Source organism: Gossypium raimondii, chromosome 8, assembly GCF_025698545.1.
Source record: "Gossypium raimondii isolate GPD5lz chromosome 8, ASM2569854v1, whole genome shotgun sequence".
In the NCBI taxonomy this organism is placed as follows: domain Eukaryota; kingdom Viridiplantae; phylum Streptophyta; class Magnoliopsida; order Malvales; family Malvaceae; genus Gossypium; species Gossypium raimondii.
In genome coordinates this window covers 40,412,593-40,433,613 of record NC_068572.1, presented here as the reverse complement: position 1 = coordinate 40,433,613, position 21,021 = coordinate 40,412,593, and the positions used below count along the sequence as shown (strand labels likewise).

The following is a 21,021-nucleotide window of genomic DNA, read 5'->3' as shown; positions in this document are numbered from 1 at the left end:
TTCCGCTTATGCCAATTTATCCGGTTGGAGTACTAAGGGTCGTTATGCGTGTCCTTGTTGTGCTGCACAAACATGCTCGCAATGGTTGTACAATGGGAAGAAGTTCTCTTACATGGGGCATCGTCATTGGTTCTGGAAAATCATAGATTTAGATTTGAGTTACAGATTTGACTAAGACCTTTGAAGAGTTCAGAGAAGCTCCTTCCCAGACCAGTGGCTCTGAAATCTTCTTCATGTTGGAAGATATGAATTTCATTTATGGGAAGATGAATCAACCGCCAAACACGCAGAGAAACAGAAGATCAAATGATGAAGCCGATGAAAGCTCCGACGAAGAGGACGATCCTAATGAGGCGGACTTGTGGAAAAAAAGAAGTATTTTTTTTGAGTTGCCTTATTGGGAGCATCACCTTTTACGACACAATCTTGATGTTATGCACATTGAGAAAAATGTCTGCGAGAACATTGTGGGTACAATTTTGAACATCGACGGAAAATCAAAAGACAATCTTCAAAGTCGACTTGATTTAGTCCAAATGGGAATTCGGCCTGATCTTCATCCCAATCCACTTCCGAATGGGAAATATCGATTGCCGCCTTCTATTTTCTCAATGTCCAAGACGGAGAAAGAACTGTTTTGCATGGTGTTGAAGGATATAAAGGTTCCGGATGCGTATGCATCAAATATATCTCGATGTGTTAGTGTTAAAGATCGAAGATTATATTCGCTAAAATCACATGACTATCACATCTTGATGCAAGATTTAATGCCAGTTACTCTACGATGTTGTATGTCCAAAAAGGTGACGTCTTGTATCATTGAACTATCCAACATAATGAAAGCCATTTGTGGCAAAGTTTTGGATGTTCAAGAACTTCAGAAGGTACAGGATCGAGCCACTTTGACTTTATGCAACATGGAGAAAATCTTCCCACCTTCCTTCTTCACCATTATGGTTCACTTGATAATTCATCTCCCGTAGGAAGCAATTCTTGGCGGACCCATTTTCTATCGATGGATGTATCCCATAGAAATGTGTTAAAAGAAGTATTTTTAAAATTTTCCTTCATTCACCTCTATGCCTTTAGTTACAACTTTTGATAATGTTGTATATTGTGTTTAGGTTCCTATCCAAATTAAAGTCTTACTGCCGCAACAAGTGATATCCATAAGGATCAATTGCTGAAGGCTACTTGGCAGAGGAATGTATGACCTTCTGCTCAAGATATTTGGAAGATGTCGAAACAAGGTTGAACAGACCAAATAGGAATGTTGGACTCACGGACTATAACTTAGCCGATACTTATTTGTTCCAAAGTTTTGGACAACCAATCGGCAAAGTTGAAATTGCGGAATTAGATAATTTATCGTGGGTACAAGCACATCGATATGTTCTGTTTCACCACGAATCATTGGAACCTTTACGGAAGTAAGTTTAACAAATTTTATAAATATTTATCAAACTAAAAATTGTTTATATTCTAACAAAGATCACATTTTTTTTAACATAGTGAGTACAAACAAATATTGAGATCTCGTTCACAAGAACCAAGAACACAACATCGAGATATCAATAAGTTGTTTACGAATCTTTTATGAATGGTTAAGCCAAGCGGTATGTAGTTGGAGCTTTAAACACAAATTATAATGCTTTCTCATAACATTTTTAATTACTTAGTTTACTTTCCATTCAATAGGTTTGGAATGGGAAGAGCGTAAACGACGAAGTTAAATGGCTCTCTCAAGGTCCAAATCGAGTGGTTAAAAGATATAGTGCGTTCCTCATCAACGGATTCAGATTTCATACAAAATATCGCGAGAGGTTGAGGAGAACGCAAAATTGTGGAATAGTTGTTAATTTCGCAATTACAAGTTATGCTAGCGCTAGGGACAATAATCTGTCGAGGAAATGTGGAATATTTCGGACGACTTATCGACATAATTGAGTTGGATTACTATGGCAAATGGAAAGTTGTCTTATTTCGAGGTGATTGGGCGATGTTAATACAACTCGTGGAATCAAACAAGATCAATTTGGTTTTACAATGGTGAACTTTGACCGATTGATTCACGGGACAACAAGCGATAGATGAGTCGTATGTATTCTCAAGTCAAGTCAAACAAGTTTTTACTCAAAAGATCCAAGCGATGAGGGTTGGTACGTTGTACTCGTAACATCCCTAGAGACTTGTTTGACATGGCGATGGCGATGAGAGATAACATCGACGACGATCGAAACTTTGCCATTTCGAACAAAACTTAAACGATAATATCCCTAGTACTAGTGCACAATTTCAATGGGTTCGTCGGGATACGAGATGAAGATATTTACGAATAATGATGTAGTAAGATTTTACGATTGTTTAATTATATGTAACTTACATTAGTATTAAATCTTGGTCTTATTATATATTTCAACTATTTTATATGTGTTGTTATTGTTGTAATTAGTTATTAAGTTTAATTACATTTTATGTGTATTGCGATAAAATGCCTAGAAGAAAACTTATAAGGAAAGCATTGTTCAAAATAATCCAAACTCGATGAAACAAATAGTCTTGAACAACGATGACAATTGGATCTTCGAATGTTCCGATTACACGAGGATCCTACGGAAGTTCAAAGTAACTTACATTAATTACATGCGTGTTGACTTATAATTGATTTATTTTTTCAAATTCTTATATTATAATATACCATTTGTAGCTGAAAATGGTGGGACGCGTAGAGGTCGAGGACGTACGATACTTAGAGAGTTATACGAGTTAGATCCACACGAGCGTGTCAAGGTATGCAGAAACAGTTTTGGTCAGCCTGTTGGATCAGAAGCTCGGCTTCTAGCAGGATACATGGGCATTTTAGCACGAAATGGGAATATGTTGCCTATCAACTACGAGTCATGGCGTTAAATGCCCGATAGCAACAAAAACCAAGCCCTCGATAATATTAAGGTAACAAAATGTTAATGTCATCTGTAATGCTTGGGAAATAGTTTCATTTATATTTACTTTATTAACTTGTGTTTTTTGTAGGCGAGGTTTGCTTTAGAGGTCTCGGATGCTTATGTAAAGAAGGCATTGGGAAAAAGATGGAGAGACAATAAAAGTACTTTGAAGAAAAATTATTATAAGACAAAAATAACCCTCGATGAGAAATTGCAAAATGTCCCGCCGGGTATGTTGAGGTACCAATGGGAAGATGCGGTTAGATTTTGGCATTCTCAGAAATGCGAGGTACGACGTACTTCCAAACTATTGTAATTATTTTGGTTTATAGTATTTACTATTTACGTACTAAAAATTTTATAACGTAGGATCGTGAACGAGTTGGAAAAAGCAATTTTAAAGAATAAAAATTCACTCACACAGCCGGGTTTAGAAGTTTTGCATGTGTAGCTGAGACGGAGGTATTTTTAATTTTTTAATTCTCAAATATGTATAACTTTCTATTAAATAATATTTTTACTACTATATTGTAGGAACGGTCGTCCGGTCAAAAAGTTGGACGCCTTCAACATTTTGAAATTACACATAAGAAGAAAGATGGATCTGCTATGACTCCTGAAGCTGGTGAAATTATGGTACGTTTACTTAATACGATTTCACTTGTTTTAGTTATTTATAGTGTTTATTTTCTAATGGTTTAATTCATTGCTTGTAATGCGACTATTGTTATATTGCATTTGTTTTTTTTTACTATATATTGCGTACTTAACTATGTGATTTATTTATTAGGAAAAACTAAAGGAAAAAAAGACGGAGTACGAAGCGATTGCTTCTAGTGATAGTTCTGTTCATCTTGAAGACATTGATAACCGGATTATTACTGAAGTTTTGGGTCCTAAAAAGTATGGTCGGGTTCGATTTCAAGGATATTTTATCAGCCCAACCCAATATTTTGGATCCAGCTCACACCAATACATGGCTTCGGGGAGTCAATCTCAAGCTAAAGTTCAGAGGTTAAAAGACCAGATGGCTTAGATGTAAGCGACCACTTTTGAGGTTCAAAGGAAATATGAAGAACTTCAGCAACAACTTAAAGCACAAGCGGCAGCGAGGGAAGCAGAAGCTACAGCGAGAGAAGCAGAGGCCGCAGTGAGAGAAGCAGCGATAGAAGCAGAGGTTCAAAAGAAATATGAAGAACTACAGCTACGAATTCAAAAAGATGCGGCATCGAGAGAAGCGAGCAAAGCAAAAAGTACTGACGAACTTCAACAATGACAGATTATGATGAAGATGTTTCAAAGATCATAACTTCCGCCATCATAGTGTATGTTGCATAAATACTTTTAACGTTTTTGTAAAGAAAAGTCTGAAATTCACTTTTATTTAAATCAATTAATATTATTTTATTCATTTAATTTGAAATATTATATAAATTTATTGTTTTTGGTTAGTTTAGATCTGGTTGCTTTTGATTTGTTGTTGCAGGAGGGCTGAAAAAAATAAAATATTTTATTTTTAAAAAATCCCAAAATTAGTGGCGTTTTTTAAAAAAGCGTCGCTAAAAGTCATATCAAAACAGTGGCGTTTGTGAAACAAGTGCCGCTAAAGAACACTACTTTTAGCGGCGTTTTTGAACAAGCGCCGCTAAAGAACACTACTTTTAGAGGCGTTTTCTTCCAAAGCGCCGCTAACGCTAAAGAACATGATCTTTAGCGGCGTTTTTTCATAAGCGCCGCTAAAGAACATGATCTTTAGTGGCGTGTATTTCCTTAGCGCCGCTAAAGAACATGATCGTTAGCGGCGTTTTTTTCTGTAAGCGCCGCAAAAGTTAGCGACGTTGTCGTTAGCGGCATTTTTTGTGGCGCTTCTTCAAGCGCCGGAAATGGATTTAGTGGCGTTAAGAAGCGCCACTAAAGGCCTAAAAAAACGCCGCTAAAAACCTGTTCTGGTGTAGTGTAAGAGCCCATTTTAAAGGAGATTGAAATTAAATTAATGACAACGTGTTGATTTTGGTTTCAATTTCCCAATTTATGATTTCTAGAACACATTGAACTCCTCCTTGTGTGTGTTTTGTTTTAGGAATGAGATTTAATTTAATTACATTTTTGAAAATTTTGATCCTCCCACCTGCTCTTTTGCATGAATGATTACAGCTTTAAATGGTTTATATAATTAGAAAAAAAATTTGAAGTTTGAATAGCTAATGAAATTTGATTATTATCATGAGTTTGAAAACTTTAACTATGTGAATTCAAGTAGTTTAATGTTTGACTTAATTAGCTTGCAAGATTAATCATATTTTTAATCGGTGTTGAAAATTTTAAATTATATTTAAATTTATTTAAATTTGAAGTCAAGTATTTTTATTAGGTAACCAAGTGAATTAAGAGAAAGATTGTAGGAAATTGTGATTCCACGTCATCTTATCTCTTTTCAATAAGAGAATGACAAAACATATCATTTTTAACATTTTTAGTTAGGTTTGAATTTTTTGAGGAGAAAAAAAGTTGAAAATCAAGAAGAAAATTTGATTTGTCATCCTCCTATTAGAAAGGAACAACGATGACGTGAAATCACAGTTTCGAACTAAACTCATTTTTACTTGGCAAAGACCAAGTCCCTAAGATCTTGAGTATCTATGAGTTCCACCACATGAAAGTTATGCGTAAATTTTTTCCAAATTTAATTTTTCAAAATCTCGGATATATTATTTTTTAGTGCATGATATTTATAATTATAATTGTACTTCTTCCCTATCATAAAATTGCATAAAATTGCATTTTGTATAAAAGAAAAAAAAAAGTTGATACCAACAGTTAATACAAGTGGTTGCTCTTCAACGCACTTCCTTCACCTTTCTCTAAACAAAAAAAACATTGCCTTTGCAATTGCTTTGCTCTTGCTGGCTCTCATTTCTGCCTTTGCAATATACGGTTTGAGTTATTTCTCTCTCTCTTTTGTTAAATGTTATATTCTCTTTGGGTCCTTATTACGGAAATAAACCAAAAATCTGCTATCCACTGTGAAAAAAGAAAAAGGAAGAATTAAAGTTGTATTTTCATGAACATGGAAGTTGAATTTAAGGAGTAAATAAAGCAGAAATGGCCTTTTTCTTCATTTTAATGCTTGTTGTTTTTGGCTATCATATATATGAATGCTTCCATTGATGAAAACGTTCATGAAACTCAGGAGAATATAAATAATTCAAGAGGAACTATGCTTTTTACTTGCAGATGGTTGCCTTCATCTTCTCCGAAGGCTCTTGTTTTCCTTTGCCATGGTACCCATCCCTCATCATTATGGTCTAATTCTAGTTTTACTCCCTCTATTATGTTAGAGTTTGAGATTCAATCTCTCTAGTTTAATTTGGCATTATTTTAACCCTTGTGTACAAGGTTTTGACCTTTCAAGAAGAAGTCTTCCAAGTATCGTCTGTCAAAAGTTGATGAAGACCTCAACAGGTCCACTATTGGGTCTAGAATATCTGTTCGGATTTATGAAGAGGTGGAAGACATTTCAAGCCCATTACTGAACCTGTTGAGAGGATCAATTGATCCTCGAGAGATGACACTTTGAAGACTTATTCTCAAGAGATCAAAATTCCCTCCACAACCCTTCTACTTTTTATAATGTTATTAGTACGTTCATATTAAAGGTGCTCATGGGTCGGGCCGGGCCCAGAAAAAAAATTTCGACCCGCATCCTAAGCCCGGGGCCGGCCCGGCCCGAAATATGGGCCTGAGATTTTGTCCAGGCCCGGCCCGGCCCATTTTTTAATAAAACACTAAAAATTTATTTTAAAAATAAAAAAATTTAAAAAAATATATGTTAAAATTAAAAAATAAAAATATATATATTTATTATACTCGGAACAGGCCCGGGCCAAAAAAGTGGTGCCCGAGACCCAGCCCGTTTTCTAAACGGGCCTCATTTTTTGCCCAAGCCCATATTTCGGACCTATATTTTTACCCAAACCCTCACATATTTCGGGCGGGCCGTCGAGCCGGGCCGGGCCGCCTGTCCCATGAGCACTTCTAGTTCATATACTAATGATTGATGCTGTCAAAATATTTAACAGTATGGGCTATTAGTTGATAACAACATTAATAGTGTTAACAGAATCGTAAAAATCCATGCTATCACTTTAATGATAACAATTATTACTAATAGCATTATAAAAATAGATTGATGAAATTAAGTGAAATAAAAAATTAAATTTCAAATTCTAAAATTAAAATTAGAGTAGTAATTAATATATTAATTAGAAAAATAAAAAAAGAGTCAGGGTAATGGGTGCAAAATATTATGGGATTATGGGATTCAGTCGTTATATAGGTGTCTGTTCACCATTTGAGGTCGAAGTTTGGGGAATCCTAGATGGGATCCTTATGTTACTTAATAAAGGATACAGACGAACCATAATTCAAACTGATAACCTTGAAGTAGTCCAAGCCTTGTCTGATATGGGATTGGAGGAGTTAGGGATTGCTGTGCTAGAAGGACTCAATGTATCATGAAACCGAAAGGACAGTGGAGGATCATTCACATACCGAGAGAGCAAAACTTGGTGGCAGATTGACTTGCTAAACTTAGCTTGAATTAGAAATTAACCTTACAGGTTCTTGATGAAGCACCCAAGAAAATCTTAGATTTTTTACAAAAAGATAAAGTCAATGGTACTTTTATGTAATTGATGTAATTCATCTTTTCTTTTCACCAAAAATAATATATATATATATATATATATATATTAAAATTCATTAATGTGAATTGCAGGTTATGGCATGGAGTGCAGCGATTTCATGAAAGGTAACAAATACCTCTTAAATGCCTGTTTTTCCTTTTACATATAAACTCATTTTGTCACTATTTTTCGTCCATCCATTTTTTTTCAATTTTATTAAAGAAATTGTTAACTAATGTCTTTTTAAATATTATTATATTAAATAATATTAATAAACTTTTTTAAAATCTTCAGAAACACCGACAGGTTGAATTTGTAAAACTAGTTTTAATTTCAAGTTATTTTCAAATTTTCAAACTTTTACTCTATAATATTACATAAACTAATTATATTTATTGAAATTGATTGGGATCTAAATAGTATTTACACCTAAATATAATAAATATTTAATAAAAGGTTAAAATAAGATGTTAAGTCTATGTATTTTAAAAGTTGAAAATTCAATTTTCTTATTTTTTTCAAATTAAAATCCTAGTCCAATCATTATTATCATTGATAGTTTCTATCAAGATTTGTTAATTTATCATGATTTTTTCTATCGATCATATGTCCCGTCATATGAAGATAGCTTAATCAAAATTCAAAACTTGAGACAAAATACTTACAATTTTAACAACTTGATTGAAATTTTTAAATCATAAATTAGGAGGACTTAATTTTTATTATAGACTAAATCTTAAATTCTATACAAATATAATCACGATAACATATTTTAACCGATAAAAAATAGTGTCAAAAGCTCCAATCTTTCAATTTCCATTCTTTTAATTTAATTTATGCTTGACTACTTATTTAATTTTTTATTAATGATTTAAATTTTGGTTTTGGTTGTTTAATATTTAATCTCTGCTTGATAATATCATAACATCATTAATTAATTTGGTTTAAAACTGATGTAATTCTTTCTTAGAAAATCCTTCCATCACAAAACAAAAATCATGTCAACATAATGAGTCTAAAATATTTAATGATAGATAAATATTTAGAGTAATTAATAATAATTTATACTCATATCAAATTAAAGTATATAGAATAAATCCCACATTTGAGCATAACACAAGTACCCAAACCAAAATTTGACCTTTGTTAATACATGATCACCAATCACATTGACAATGATTTTAAGTTTATGAAATTTTGAAGATGTGGGTCAGCTGTATATTGATTGGGTTGACACACAACCACTGGCCCCACCGAGATCTTTGTAATATTAGAGGGGACTGAGGGGGAAGCTAAGAATTACGTTACATGATCAAGACAATTAAAATTTGTAAGGGGTTAAAGTGAATTTTTAATATTAAAATGAATATTTGAGAGGGACTAAAGTCCAATTATACCATTTAACAAGGGGACTGATGAAGAAAATATGCATTTTACTTTGCCTAAATGAATCGATTGGTTAACTAATATCATGGTTTTTATTGCAGAATGTGGAACCAGGTTAGCTGCGGCGGGATATGCGGCGTTTGGGGTGGATTATTAAGGACATGGGAGGTCCAAGCCCCAAGGGTGCTCGATGTTACATTAACAAGTTTCAGAACATCGTTAATGACTGCCGAGAATTCTTCAAGTCTGTATGTGGTATGTGTTCTTCGAGTGTTTTGACAAAATTACCAAGCCAACTTTTCTCCTTGACATGATCCTTCTTTCTGGAATGGTGCTGTTCTTGTTACACCAATGTGTAAGGTAAATGGTTGAGAAATGACCGTTTTTTTTTAGTTCACCAATTCATTAAGAATAATAAATAATGTCAATATAGGTTGGTTTAGTTGGTTGAGTACTTGTTAGTACTTTGATAAGTTTCAGGCTCGAGTCTCATTAATAATCTCTCATTTGATGGGTGATCTATAAGTATCACTTTTAGTTTTTTATGAAATCGATAGCATGCCCTAATTTTAGAGGTGTAATGGTAATATTAGTGCATAAAAATATCCCTCTTTGGAGTTGTGCTGTTCTTGTTGCATTAATATTTGGGTTTGGGGGGTTTGAAGATGTTTCAAATTAGAGGGTAGAGAGTTGTATGACCGAAGGGTCTTGAAAGTGTGGCAAAAAAGATTAAGAAGCTTGTAGCTTCTTAAAGGGAGAGATGAGATCTCCATGAGTCCCCAACATGGGTTTTCTTGTGAATAAGAAGAGAAAAAAGTGGGGGAGAGTTGTCTCTTGTTCTTAACCATTAAAAGTGCATATAAAAGGGGCTTTTGTTGGAGTTGTATAATGAGGTCTTATTATGTATGGGTGACTATAAGGTAGGGTTTATATGATATGGGTAGATATTTATGTATAACCAGTTCGGGCTAGTTTAGTTGGTTAAGTATTTTTTAGCATTCTGACAAATATCATAATTCGTGTCTCATTAATAATTTTATTTGGTGAGTAATTTAGAAGTACCATTTTTAACCTTTTACGAAATCGGGGCTACTCGTACTTGAACTTTAGTTAATCAAAATATGTATATAATCTTTAGCTTTAAAATTTTGTTATAGATATCTGAGGAAGTGAAGCCACATCCAATGGTGGTGAATATGTTGACGGAAGTGGAAGAAATTATACCAAAATGGAAGATAGTACCAACCAAAAATGTCATTGACACGGCATTCAAGGACCCTATTAAGCGAGAAACAGTTTGGACATTCAATTCCTCTTGTTCAAATCTCATGGTTGCTTGAATTGGTTTATTTGATTTTAAATGATTTAATTGCATATACAGCTCAGGGGTGTCTCTTTTAATTTATGGTTGATGCAGATAAGGAAAAATAAGTTAATATACCAAGACAAGCCTGGACTCAAAACAGCCCTGGAAATGCTCAGAACTAGCATAAGCCTTGAACGTGGTTTAAATGAGGTTAAATAATCATCTCCTCTTAATCCCCTCCCCATTGCAAAAAGCTGCCTGTATATGTTTTATGTGTTTTTGGCTCCTGTCTCATCTATGTATTAATCTCCGTATCCGACACTCATCCGAGTCGTAAGATCTTGGAATGAGTCAATTTCTTTCATTCATTTATACATTTATATGGGTTGGTTGGAATGGTTTTTTGCAGGTGACACTCCCCTTCTTTGTGTTGCACGGGGAAGCAGATATAGTAACAGATCCTGAAGTAAGCAAGGCCTTGTATGAGAAATCAAGCAGCAGTGACAAAACCATAAAACTGTATCCAGGGATGTGGCATGGCTTGACATCGGGTGAGCCCGATGAAAACATCGAGATCGTTTTCACAGATATCACAGCTTGGCTTGACAAGCAACTCCTATAAACTTTAAGCAATAAAGGGTTCGAAAAACTCACTAATACGAGCATTGAAACCTGGTTGCAGAACCCAATGGAATGGGTTCGTAGACATCACTAACCCACTTATCCTGATAGTACCATATTTGCTACTGTCTCTGTATATTTTCTCTACATTAATAGAATTAAAAGATATGAAATTGCTTCAATACTGCAATGTTTGAGGATCTGATTAATTTGTTTCATTTAAAATGCTTTGTTGTTGTTTTTATTAGGAGGAGACATTGAAGTTAAGATAGATTTATGATGATTTGCCTTTGTGTTTCACTGCCCATGAAGTTGATAGGTTCAATAAAAGGACATTTTGCCAACAATTTTAAGTTGGTTGGGAATTTGGTGTTAAGGGTCAAATTTATGAAGAATATTAACCAATGTTGGGAGGCATCTCTCAACCTGTCCAGAATTCAAGCTCTGCATGCAATCCATGATGCATTTCACATGAATGTAGTGAGCATCGGCATGATTGCAGAAATAATATAACTCATAACCCACTGCCTCATAGAAACTGTCTTGTTATACATTCTTGGAATCTGCAAATTTATATCTATATGAAACTTTTTAAATTTGTCTTTTAAGTCTTTCAATTTTTCTTCAAAAAATAATTAGGTTTCCTATTTTTTAAAATTTCTCATTAAGACTTAAATTTTATCAAAATTTTAATTAAACCATCCAAAATTTATAAAGTTCTCTTAATTAAACCCAAAATTTAATTTCAAGCCCCTACATAAGTCCTTGCTTGAAGAGATCAATTCATTCAATTTTGAGATTATATATATAGGGCCAATTTGTGAAGTTTATCGTAATTTATCATTATACAAAAAGTAAATTACACAGAGATAGTTACCCAATTATCAAAATTTTTTACTTTAGGCACCTAAAATAAAAAGTTTACAATTTAAGCACCCACGTTATATAGTTCGGTCATTTTGATCACTCTCGTTAAAATCACAAACAGCAAGCTGACGTAACAATTAAAATCGATATAATAACAAATGATCATAATTTGATCATAATTCTAAAAAAATTAAAAATATATATCAATTTAGTCATAATTTTAAAAATTAACCTCAAATTTTACAAATGATCTCAATTTGATCATAATTCTAAAAATTTAAAATATATATATAAAAATACATAAATATTTTCAGAAAAACAACAATAAATTTTAAAATATATAAAATAAATAAATATTTTTAAAAATATATAAAATAAATAAATATTTTAAAAATTATAATAATAAATTTAAAATTTATATTTATATTTATATTTATATTTATATTTTATTAAATAAATATAATGATATTAATATCAAATAAAATAAAAATTCCCCCACCCCACCATCGTCCCTCCCACCTTCCATCTCCGTCTTTGCTGCTACTGCTATAAATTAAGGAACATAAAAGGTTTTTTTTCTTAAAATAATTAATTACGAAAATATATTGAATTTTAATTATTTATGAAAATAAAATATTTTCAACAAGAACTTTGGGTGTCTTCTGACACATTACGGTACATGTAAATTTGATGAAAAAAGTTAAAGTGAAAAAAATAAATTTTATGGTATCGTTAGACACATTAACGGCACAAATGAATTAAAAAAAAGTCTAATAAGAAAAAAAGTTGAAAAGTGAAGAAACAAATTAGTTTATGATTCCAACACCAGACAAACCTGCATTTTAATGCATACATTTAATCCTTAAAATCATTTCTACTTCTCAAGCTTTTATTGTCTTTTCCTAATTTCCATTTGCCAAACCAATATTTAAAGAGAGGAAATCAAGTTTTTTTAAAAAATTTTAATTAAGGGTGCCCACCAACTAAAAATATTTTTTGTTTTTTCAATTTTTTCCGGTAAAATATTTATTTTAAAGTTTATCGGTGCAGTTCATGTTATAAAAATCTCACTTTCATAAATAATCTAAATTCAATATCATTTCGTAATTAATTATTTTTATTATTATTTTTATAAAAAAACCCACCATAAAATTATCTTATGCAAAGTACCTACAAGTCGGAACAAGAGTTTCAAAAGTCATCCCCAGTTGAAAATGACCTACTCCAAACCTTACCATTTTTTCATTGTAAATACCGATTAATAGAGTTTCCCCTGCAAAACCATCAACCATACTGCATTCACCATTAGAAAAAAAAAAACATAAGCAGCAAATAAAGAACTACCAGTTGATTAGTAGAATAAAACCCTCATTATTACCACCATTGCAATTCTTGTTCTCATTCCCATTGATGGTATTACTATTAGCACTTTGAGGATGATGATCTTCCTCCAAAACTTCGGGCTTTAGACAAAGCATCATTCCAAGAACACCAACAATGAAACTCTAATGAACACTCAAGATAGCAATTTTAGTTGAATGCTTCATTTTTTTCTTCTTCTTATTGTACATATTGAACACATAAGAATCTAATGACTCCATCAACTAAAGACTACCTTTCAAGACAAAAAAAAAAAATCAACATGAAAATTTTTTTTTTTCAATTGCTGTAAAGAGGTCTGAAGGAAAGAGATAGAAAATGAAGAGAGAAATGGAGTATATAGGGTGTCAGGCAGAGGGAGAGGGAGAGGGACGAGGGTGGGGGTGGCGGTGGCGGTGGCGGTGGCAGTGGCAGTGGGGTTTTTTTATTTTTTAATATTAATATAACTATTTTTATTTAATAAGAATATTAATATTAATATAAATTTTAAATTAATTATTATATTTTTTAAAAATATTTATGTGTTTTTAAAATTTATATATTATTATTTGTCTAACAATAATTTTTTTATTTTTATATGGTTTCAATTTTTTATTATATTTTTAAATATATTGATAATTTTTTTATATTCCTTTAAATTTTTTAAAATTAAGATCAAATTGAACATTTGTAATCAAATTCAGAACATTTGTAAATTTTAAAAAATATTTTTTTTAATTATGACTAAATCAATATATTATATAAAAGTTGAAGACTAAATTTGATTAAATGCTAAAATTACATATTTTATGTAATTAAATTGGTTAATTTATGAGAGTGCGCCACTGATTTTTCCATGTTCATATTGAATTTTGTGCAGAGGTGCAATTTGGGGCTAAATAGAAGAAAAAAGAAATAATTGGGCTACATTGAAGAAAGGAGCAAAGAAGGCGGGCCAAAACAGAATTTTTCCAAGATGAAATTCGCTGACTTAGTGGGAGATTATGTAGGGATTTTTTGTATCATGGAATATTTTATTTCCTTGATTTTCTATGGTTAGTGGCTCTTAATTTGGCAAAGCCACTAGTACAAATAGGGGCTACTATGTTCATTCATTCATCAAGTTTTTCAATCAAGTTTTCAATCAAGCCTTTTTCATCTCTTGAATACAATCTTTCTTTCCTTGCAAATTTATTTTCTGTCATAAGTTACTCATATTTTTCCATTTATTTTCAGCTTTGGAAATACTGCACCAAACCTTGCGTCACCCACACCAACCTACTTTCATTTCTTTTTCATTTATTCAACCTTCTCCAATTATGCCCAATACCAACATGCCCCAAACCTTAGTCAACTAAATCCATTTCAGCTTTAGGTTGGAGTTAGCCTCGTCAAGACCGTGAGTTACGAACCCGAGCAATTTGACTCCTAAATTTCAGTACTTATTATTTCTCCGGATTAAGAGTATGATTTTGTCAACTCACAAAGTCAAATCAACACTAAGTCAAAAAAGACGTCGTTTGAGTTAGTGTGGTTAAACGTACAGTTGGAATTCTGAAAGGATCAATTGTCTAATCGGTTTTCCGTTAACACATTGGAGTGCCAAGTGGGGATTGTTGTTTGGTTCCGTCAAGGGAAGTAGTAACCGGATTTAAATGTCCCACACGGTTGAGGGCATTGGTTCGAGCTAGGCTCTTCTAGAACGCAAAGCTGCCAGAGTTCTAAATCACGAACGTTTCGTTGGTTGTTCGATCGGTAAGGGTTAGTTATTGGACGTTCCATAACTAATTTACACAAGGAAGAGTTGGTGTCCGAGGCGTCTTTGGTTGCTATATCTAGCTTATTGGAAAAGAGGAGTTCATCTAATTTCAAGGATCAGTTCAAAGACGAGAAAAACCAGTGCCTAATGCTGAGCTTAGTTTAATTAATTTTTCTTCAAATTTATTTAACTGTTTTTATTATTTTATTTCTAGCTTTTACTTTTCACTCATTTTTTTCCTGTTTATTTCAGGTTCCAGGTTTTTAATTTTATCCTCCCCCAAATTTCTTGGGTACGACAACTGCCTAGACACGAATCTAGTCGAGAAAGAGAAACAATTTTCAGTAAACCCAGTCTCTGAGGGATCTACCCTACCCCCTATACTGCTTTAATTGCAAATTAGGCATAGGTTTATATTGGTGGACTCGACACCCATCAAAATTTGTTATTATACTAATTTTTTTAACTATCGTGTCAGCTGACTGTTTGTAATTTTAACGAGAATTACTAAAATAATCAAACTATGTAACGTGAGTACTTAAATTAAAATTTTTTTATTTTGAGTGAATAAAATAAAAAAAATTATAATTGAATTATATGTATAGTTTACCCTTATATAAATACAAGATAATTTAATTAATTTTCATTAAAATATCAACAACATATCATTTCAAACTTAGAATGAAACAAAATCAATGCAAAAACAGAACAAAATATAATTAAAATATTAAAAAATATTATAATTAAAATTTGTAGATTTATTTTTGTATGTGTTTGAGATAGACATAATTATAGCTTTAAGGAATGTTTGAATTTATGGTGGTATCGTAAAGTTAGGTGACCTACAAATTTCATTTGAAATGTGAGTATGGAGCCATCACTTAGGAATCCGGATCACGTTGCAACTCAATGTCCCAGTTGACGGTGATTATATAGTCTAGGGTTAAAGTGTAACCAGGGCTTCAAGTTTACAAAGGCTATACTGTTAAGGGATGAAGCATAAATGGGGTCGTAGTTGACAGTAGTTATGCAGGCACGACAACGAGTTCTTCTCATCAGAAGATGATGCTTTATAAAACTCAAACATAAATACAAGAAAGAAAAACACAGTGGCGTTTTAGTATAATCAAGTAATGTGTCTTATCCATCACCACCGAAGGCAGTGACCCCGTTATTATGACCTGTGACAGCATTGAGGTGTAAAAGATTATACTAACAAGGTTATCACCTTCGTTGGAGATGGACAACATGAATTATTTGATTATATTGGAAGGCCCTTTGCGTTTTCCTTCCTCGCACTTATGCTTGAGTTTTATGAAGCATGCTCATCTAATGAGGAGAAACTCGTTGTGGTGTCTGCATTTGCATCGTCAACTACAACCCCATTTATGCTCCATCCTTTGACAGCATAACCTTTGTAAATTTGAAGCCTTAGTTAAACTTTAACCCGAGACGATATAATCACCGTCAACTTAGACCTTGAGTTGCAAAGCAATCCCAACTTCTTGGGTGATGGCTCCATACTCACATGGTAGATGAAATTTGTAGGTTACTGAGCTCCATGACATCACCGTGACTCCAAACACAAATTAAAACTATAACTACGTCTCCCTCAAAGCGAGAGAGAAATAAATCTTGAAACCCAAAAATTTCAATACGCAAGAAAAATAAAAAAAATTCAGAGGAGACTAAGATATGGGTGAGCAAGGGTGAAGAAAGAGCGTTTATATAGGGGATGGGGCAGGGTATAAAGGGAAAAAAATCTTAGGAATTCCAGATTATAAGGCTCAGAAGCAATCAAGTTAGGTGTTGAAACGCCTAGAGAGAAAACGTTCCCTATAGGGAGCATTTTCATCTGATATGGCAGTAAAACACTTCTTGCAATGGGCATTTTCCACTGACATGTCAAACATATAGCTTGAAAACACGTCTTGCAAGAAGCGTTTTCACTGCTATGTTAGATGAAAACGCCACCTGCAGGGTACGTTTTCTGTATAGGCGTTTCAACCACCAAACTTGATTGCTTCTGAGCCTCTGCAACCCGGGATAAACTTCGTCAAGGAAAATATAGAAATCACATGTGTTGAACTCGCGCACCAAAGTTAATGTTTATTGAAGTGTAGAATAACGATTTTAAAACACTAACTTATTCATATATTCATTAATTTTTTCTATAAAGTGTAAGTTAATATTTATTATTAATATAAGATATAATACAATAAGCAAGACAAGATTTTAATCTCTTTCCAAACCTTTTGAGTAATTTTTTGCTTTCTGGAAATATTATACTTAATAAATGGACGGAGAAAAACATAAATGAAAAAGTAAAATAAATAATTGTAAATTTTAAACTCACAATATATTTGTGTACCAATTTAATAAATTTGTTTCGTATATTGTAAATAAGTGTACATTTGGGATGTGAAAAAAAAAGTATACAAAAAATTACAAAATTACAAAACTACAAAATAACATAATCATCGACATCCCGAATGTATGTCACAATCGAATGGGCGTCGAGTACGCTTAGGGTTCCGTCGCACTATTTGGTTTGGCGGCTCCCCGTGGACATCGGTTTCATCTTGACATGCACATCGGAGTTGATTGCTAACTTCATCTCATTCCTCTGTGGTTGACTACGGCTGTACCCTAGTCACCTATCATAGATCCCCCCTGTTTGAGTTTGCGAGGATGACCCACCTCAGTAAAACAACAATGTTGAGGGTGTTTGTGACACTATCAGTGGGCCACTATATGGTGTTGCATGGCCCGATTGTAGATAGAGGTGAGAATCGTCGGTAATACCAGATGTGTCGTTGTTGGCTGGATAGGCATGTAATATGGCATAGTGGGCGGCGATTGTGCATAATATATCCCTAAAAAATGTGTTGATGTAGGGAATAATTGTATGTGTTATGGTGCTTGTGTAAAATAAACTGGTGTTGAATGTGTTGATGTAATGAATGATTACATGTGTTGTGGTGGTTGTGTAAAATAAACCGGAACTGAAGGTGATTATGCAGGGAATGAGTGTGCGTGTTGTGATGCTTGTGACAAAAAACTGGGTTAGAAAAAAAATATATTAACCATACTGTCTGGGAGGTTGCACGGAAATCGGGTCTTCCGGTGCAGATAGAGCAAATGTCAATTTCGCCGCGACATCTTCTCCTGACCTAAGATTGCTGGACCCTCGTCTTAGCATCTTGTGGCGACGTTGCCTACTCCTTTCTGGAGCCAACAGTAGATACGACTTACAGTTATGTCTAAACCAATCCATGTCATCCGGAGATGTCATCAACACCGGTGTGACAAAGGTTCACACATTGGCAAGTAATTGTAACTACGCTGCCACATCTCGATATACTTATTGTGGAATGTTCGCCAATCTTTCTCAAGTCTACTCCATAAGTCGATCTTGTGCAAGTCATCGAGCTCTTAGAGTGGCAAGGGAATATGTTGCGAACACACAAATTGTCACATCACTCGGTCGAATTCGTGCATCTTGACCATTGCAAAAAAGACCAATGGCACTTTGACATGCCAAATGTTGCATGTCAAAACCGTTTTTTGAAAACAAAAATTTAGTTGTCGACTTTAAAAACAAAAACTGGAGTCGCCACCGATCCTTTATTAAGGTGTGACCGGCCCACCTTAAAAATTATTTTGGTCTGCGAATTTTGAAAACATAAGTCCGGGAGTCAGTTACGCATGAGGAAGGATTAGCACCCTCATAACGCCCAAAATTGGTACCAAATTGATTATTTGATGTCTTAATGTCGAAAGTTAAAAAGATTTTAAAATAAGCTTGAATGATGAAATTTGCAAAAGGATATCCAACTGTTCAAGTCATGTACAGAAATCGAGTCTCAATACGTTAGGGTACAATTCCTCATAAATCCCCAAACCTGAATATCACTTTTATTTTATACGAAAATCTTCATTTCGAGAAAATAACATGCCACACCCAATACGTTAGGGCACAACAAATTAAGTTCCCAAAATGATTTTATGCATCTGAATAAGAAATATTCTTGGTCATTTAGGATTGACTAAGAAAACGGAACCCAATACGTTAGGGCTCAATTTCCTCGAAAATCCCAAACTTCCAAAAATGCTTTTATCCAAAAACCTTAAATCAAGAAAATAACTTTGATGAATGGTTAAAACCAAATTATATTTTCAAAAGGGTATGTTAAAAAGTTAATATACAATATGATACAAATCCTTTAATTTACACATATCTGAATAAATATTTACAAATATAAATATACAAATACAATATAACCGTAAAATTACAAATATATATACACATACAATTAACACATATACAAGTATATGTACAAATAGGAGGAATAAAATATATCCAATGCAACAAGCACCAAAACATATATTCAAAATAAAATAAAAGGGGAAAAATGTATATATTTACAAAAGTAAAGTAAAACCAATGTTTTCAAAAATAAAATATAAAAGATATATATGTTTTGTAAAAAAATACATGTATTTATAAAATAAAAGAATATGTTAAAAATATGAAAAGGTATACGTATGTATGTAGAAGTAAAGAAGTAGAAAAAAATAAAAAAGTGTATTAAATGTGAAATGGCTTAAAACCGTATATATTAAAAATTGCATATATATCATATATAAAAGTAGGCGTATGCACCATATATAAAAACATTTATAAATATACTATGTAAAAACTGTATGTATGAATATATAGAGGTAATGATAATAACTATGACAATAAATAATATAACAATATGAAATAATGATAAATATTTAAAAGAATAAAAAATTAAAAAGCAAAATGGACTAAATTGAACTTAAAACAACAAAATGGGGTAGATTTGAAAATAAATAAGAGAGGGCAAACTTGAACACGCGAACAATTATGGGGACTAAAAGGAAATTAATCCTCCTCCAAACGCAAGCAGTGATGAAGGATCGAATCAAACGCCGATCAAATCGCGCCTATTTTTTAAAAAACAAACAGTTTAATTGCAACGCGCCACGAGCAGGAGGGACTCAATGCTAAATGGACCCTATGACGTCAGGGCGGATCCTCCCTTCGGGTCGGGTCACCGCATGGTCGTGGCACGGACTAAACGACACCGTTTTGCATGTTATTTAAAACAATTTTCTCTTTTAAAAATCATTTGAAATCAAATAAAAGAAAAAAACTGAAAAAAACCCCTCTGCTAGGGTTTTGAACCCAGGCCGCCGCAACCCACCTTCGCCTCAAGCCTTGGCCTCCGCCGGACCTCCGATTCGAGCGGCGGCCATTGGGCTTCATCTCACAAGCTTCAGAGGTAAACCCTCACCCTTCTTTTGGTATTTTTTTTAAAAAAAATGAAATAAAAAGAATAAAAGCCTATATAAAAAAATGGTTCACCTTAAAAACGTAGGTGTTTCTTTTAATTTCCTTGTGTATTTCCCCTCTTTACAAAAACAAAGGCTTTATATAGCCTCCAAAATCGAAAATAAATGAAGAAAAATCTGCTAATTACTTTGCTATTTTATTTCAATCGGACTCTGTTGAGTCTGTTTTTTTGCAGTGACGTCTTGGCGTGAGCAGCGTGCGTGGAGAAGTCGACCCGAGACGTGCGGTGCTTGGGGCATCTCTTTGGGGCTTACTGGCGCTAACCCCGCTAGGGTTTCGATGCCTTAAACCAATTGGGCTTCAGAGTTGGATTTGGATAAGCCCAATTTTCTATTTTGGGTTATTGTACGGGCTAAGGTTAAATGTTGGGTCTATTAAGCTATTTGGGTATTGGGTTTGTAAAGAATTGGGCCTTTATTTTTTTGCATGCGGGCCCGGGTAAATTGGGTTTGTACAGCTGCCCCTCTTTGTTCATTGTCGTGTAACGGGAATGGAGCAAAGACTAAAAGCCCAATTGTGCCCGGTCTTACTGAGCCTCGACTTCTTCAGTACTTCTTTACTTCAAATAGCCTCATCCCTTCCTACTGCATCTTCAGAGGTATAGGAACTGGTGCTTCAATCTACTCCACTGCAAATGTATGTCAGGGAGATAGGATTCGTATGTTGTAGCTCCTCAAAAGAACTAAATTTGCTATCTTCAATCTGCTCCA

General features: G+C 33.5%; 1 protein-coding gene across 1 annotated transcript; it reads left to right on the top strand.

Moving 5' to 3' along the window:
- Positions 1–81: 81 nt before the first annotated feature.
- LOC105793313 (caffeoylshikimate esterase) lies at positions 82–11,039 on the top strand. Its single transcript, XM_052620353.1, is given in 9 exon segments — positions 82–102; positions 6,136–6,226; positions 7,723–7,755; positions 9,118–9,194; positions 9,196–9,268; positions 9,309–9,376; positions 10,174–10,311; positions 10,434–10,532; positions 10,732–11,039. Coding segments are annotated over 9 exon segments (813 nt in total). The 3' UTR covers positions 10,945–11,039.
- The last annotated feature ends 9,982 nt before the right edge of the window (positions 11,040–21,021 follow it).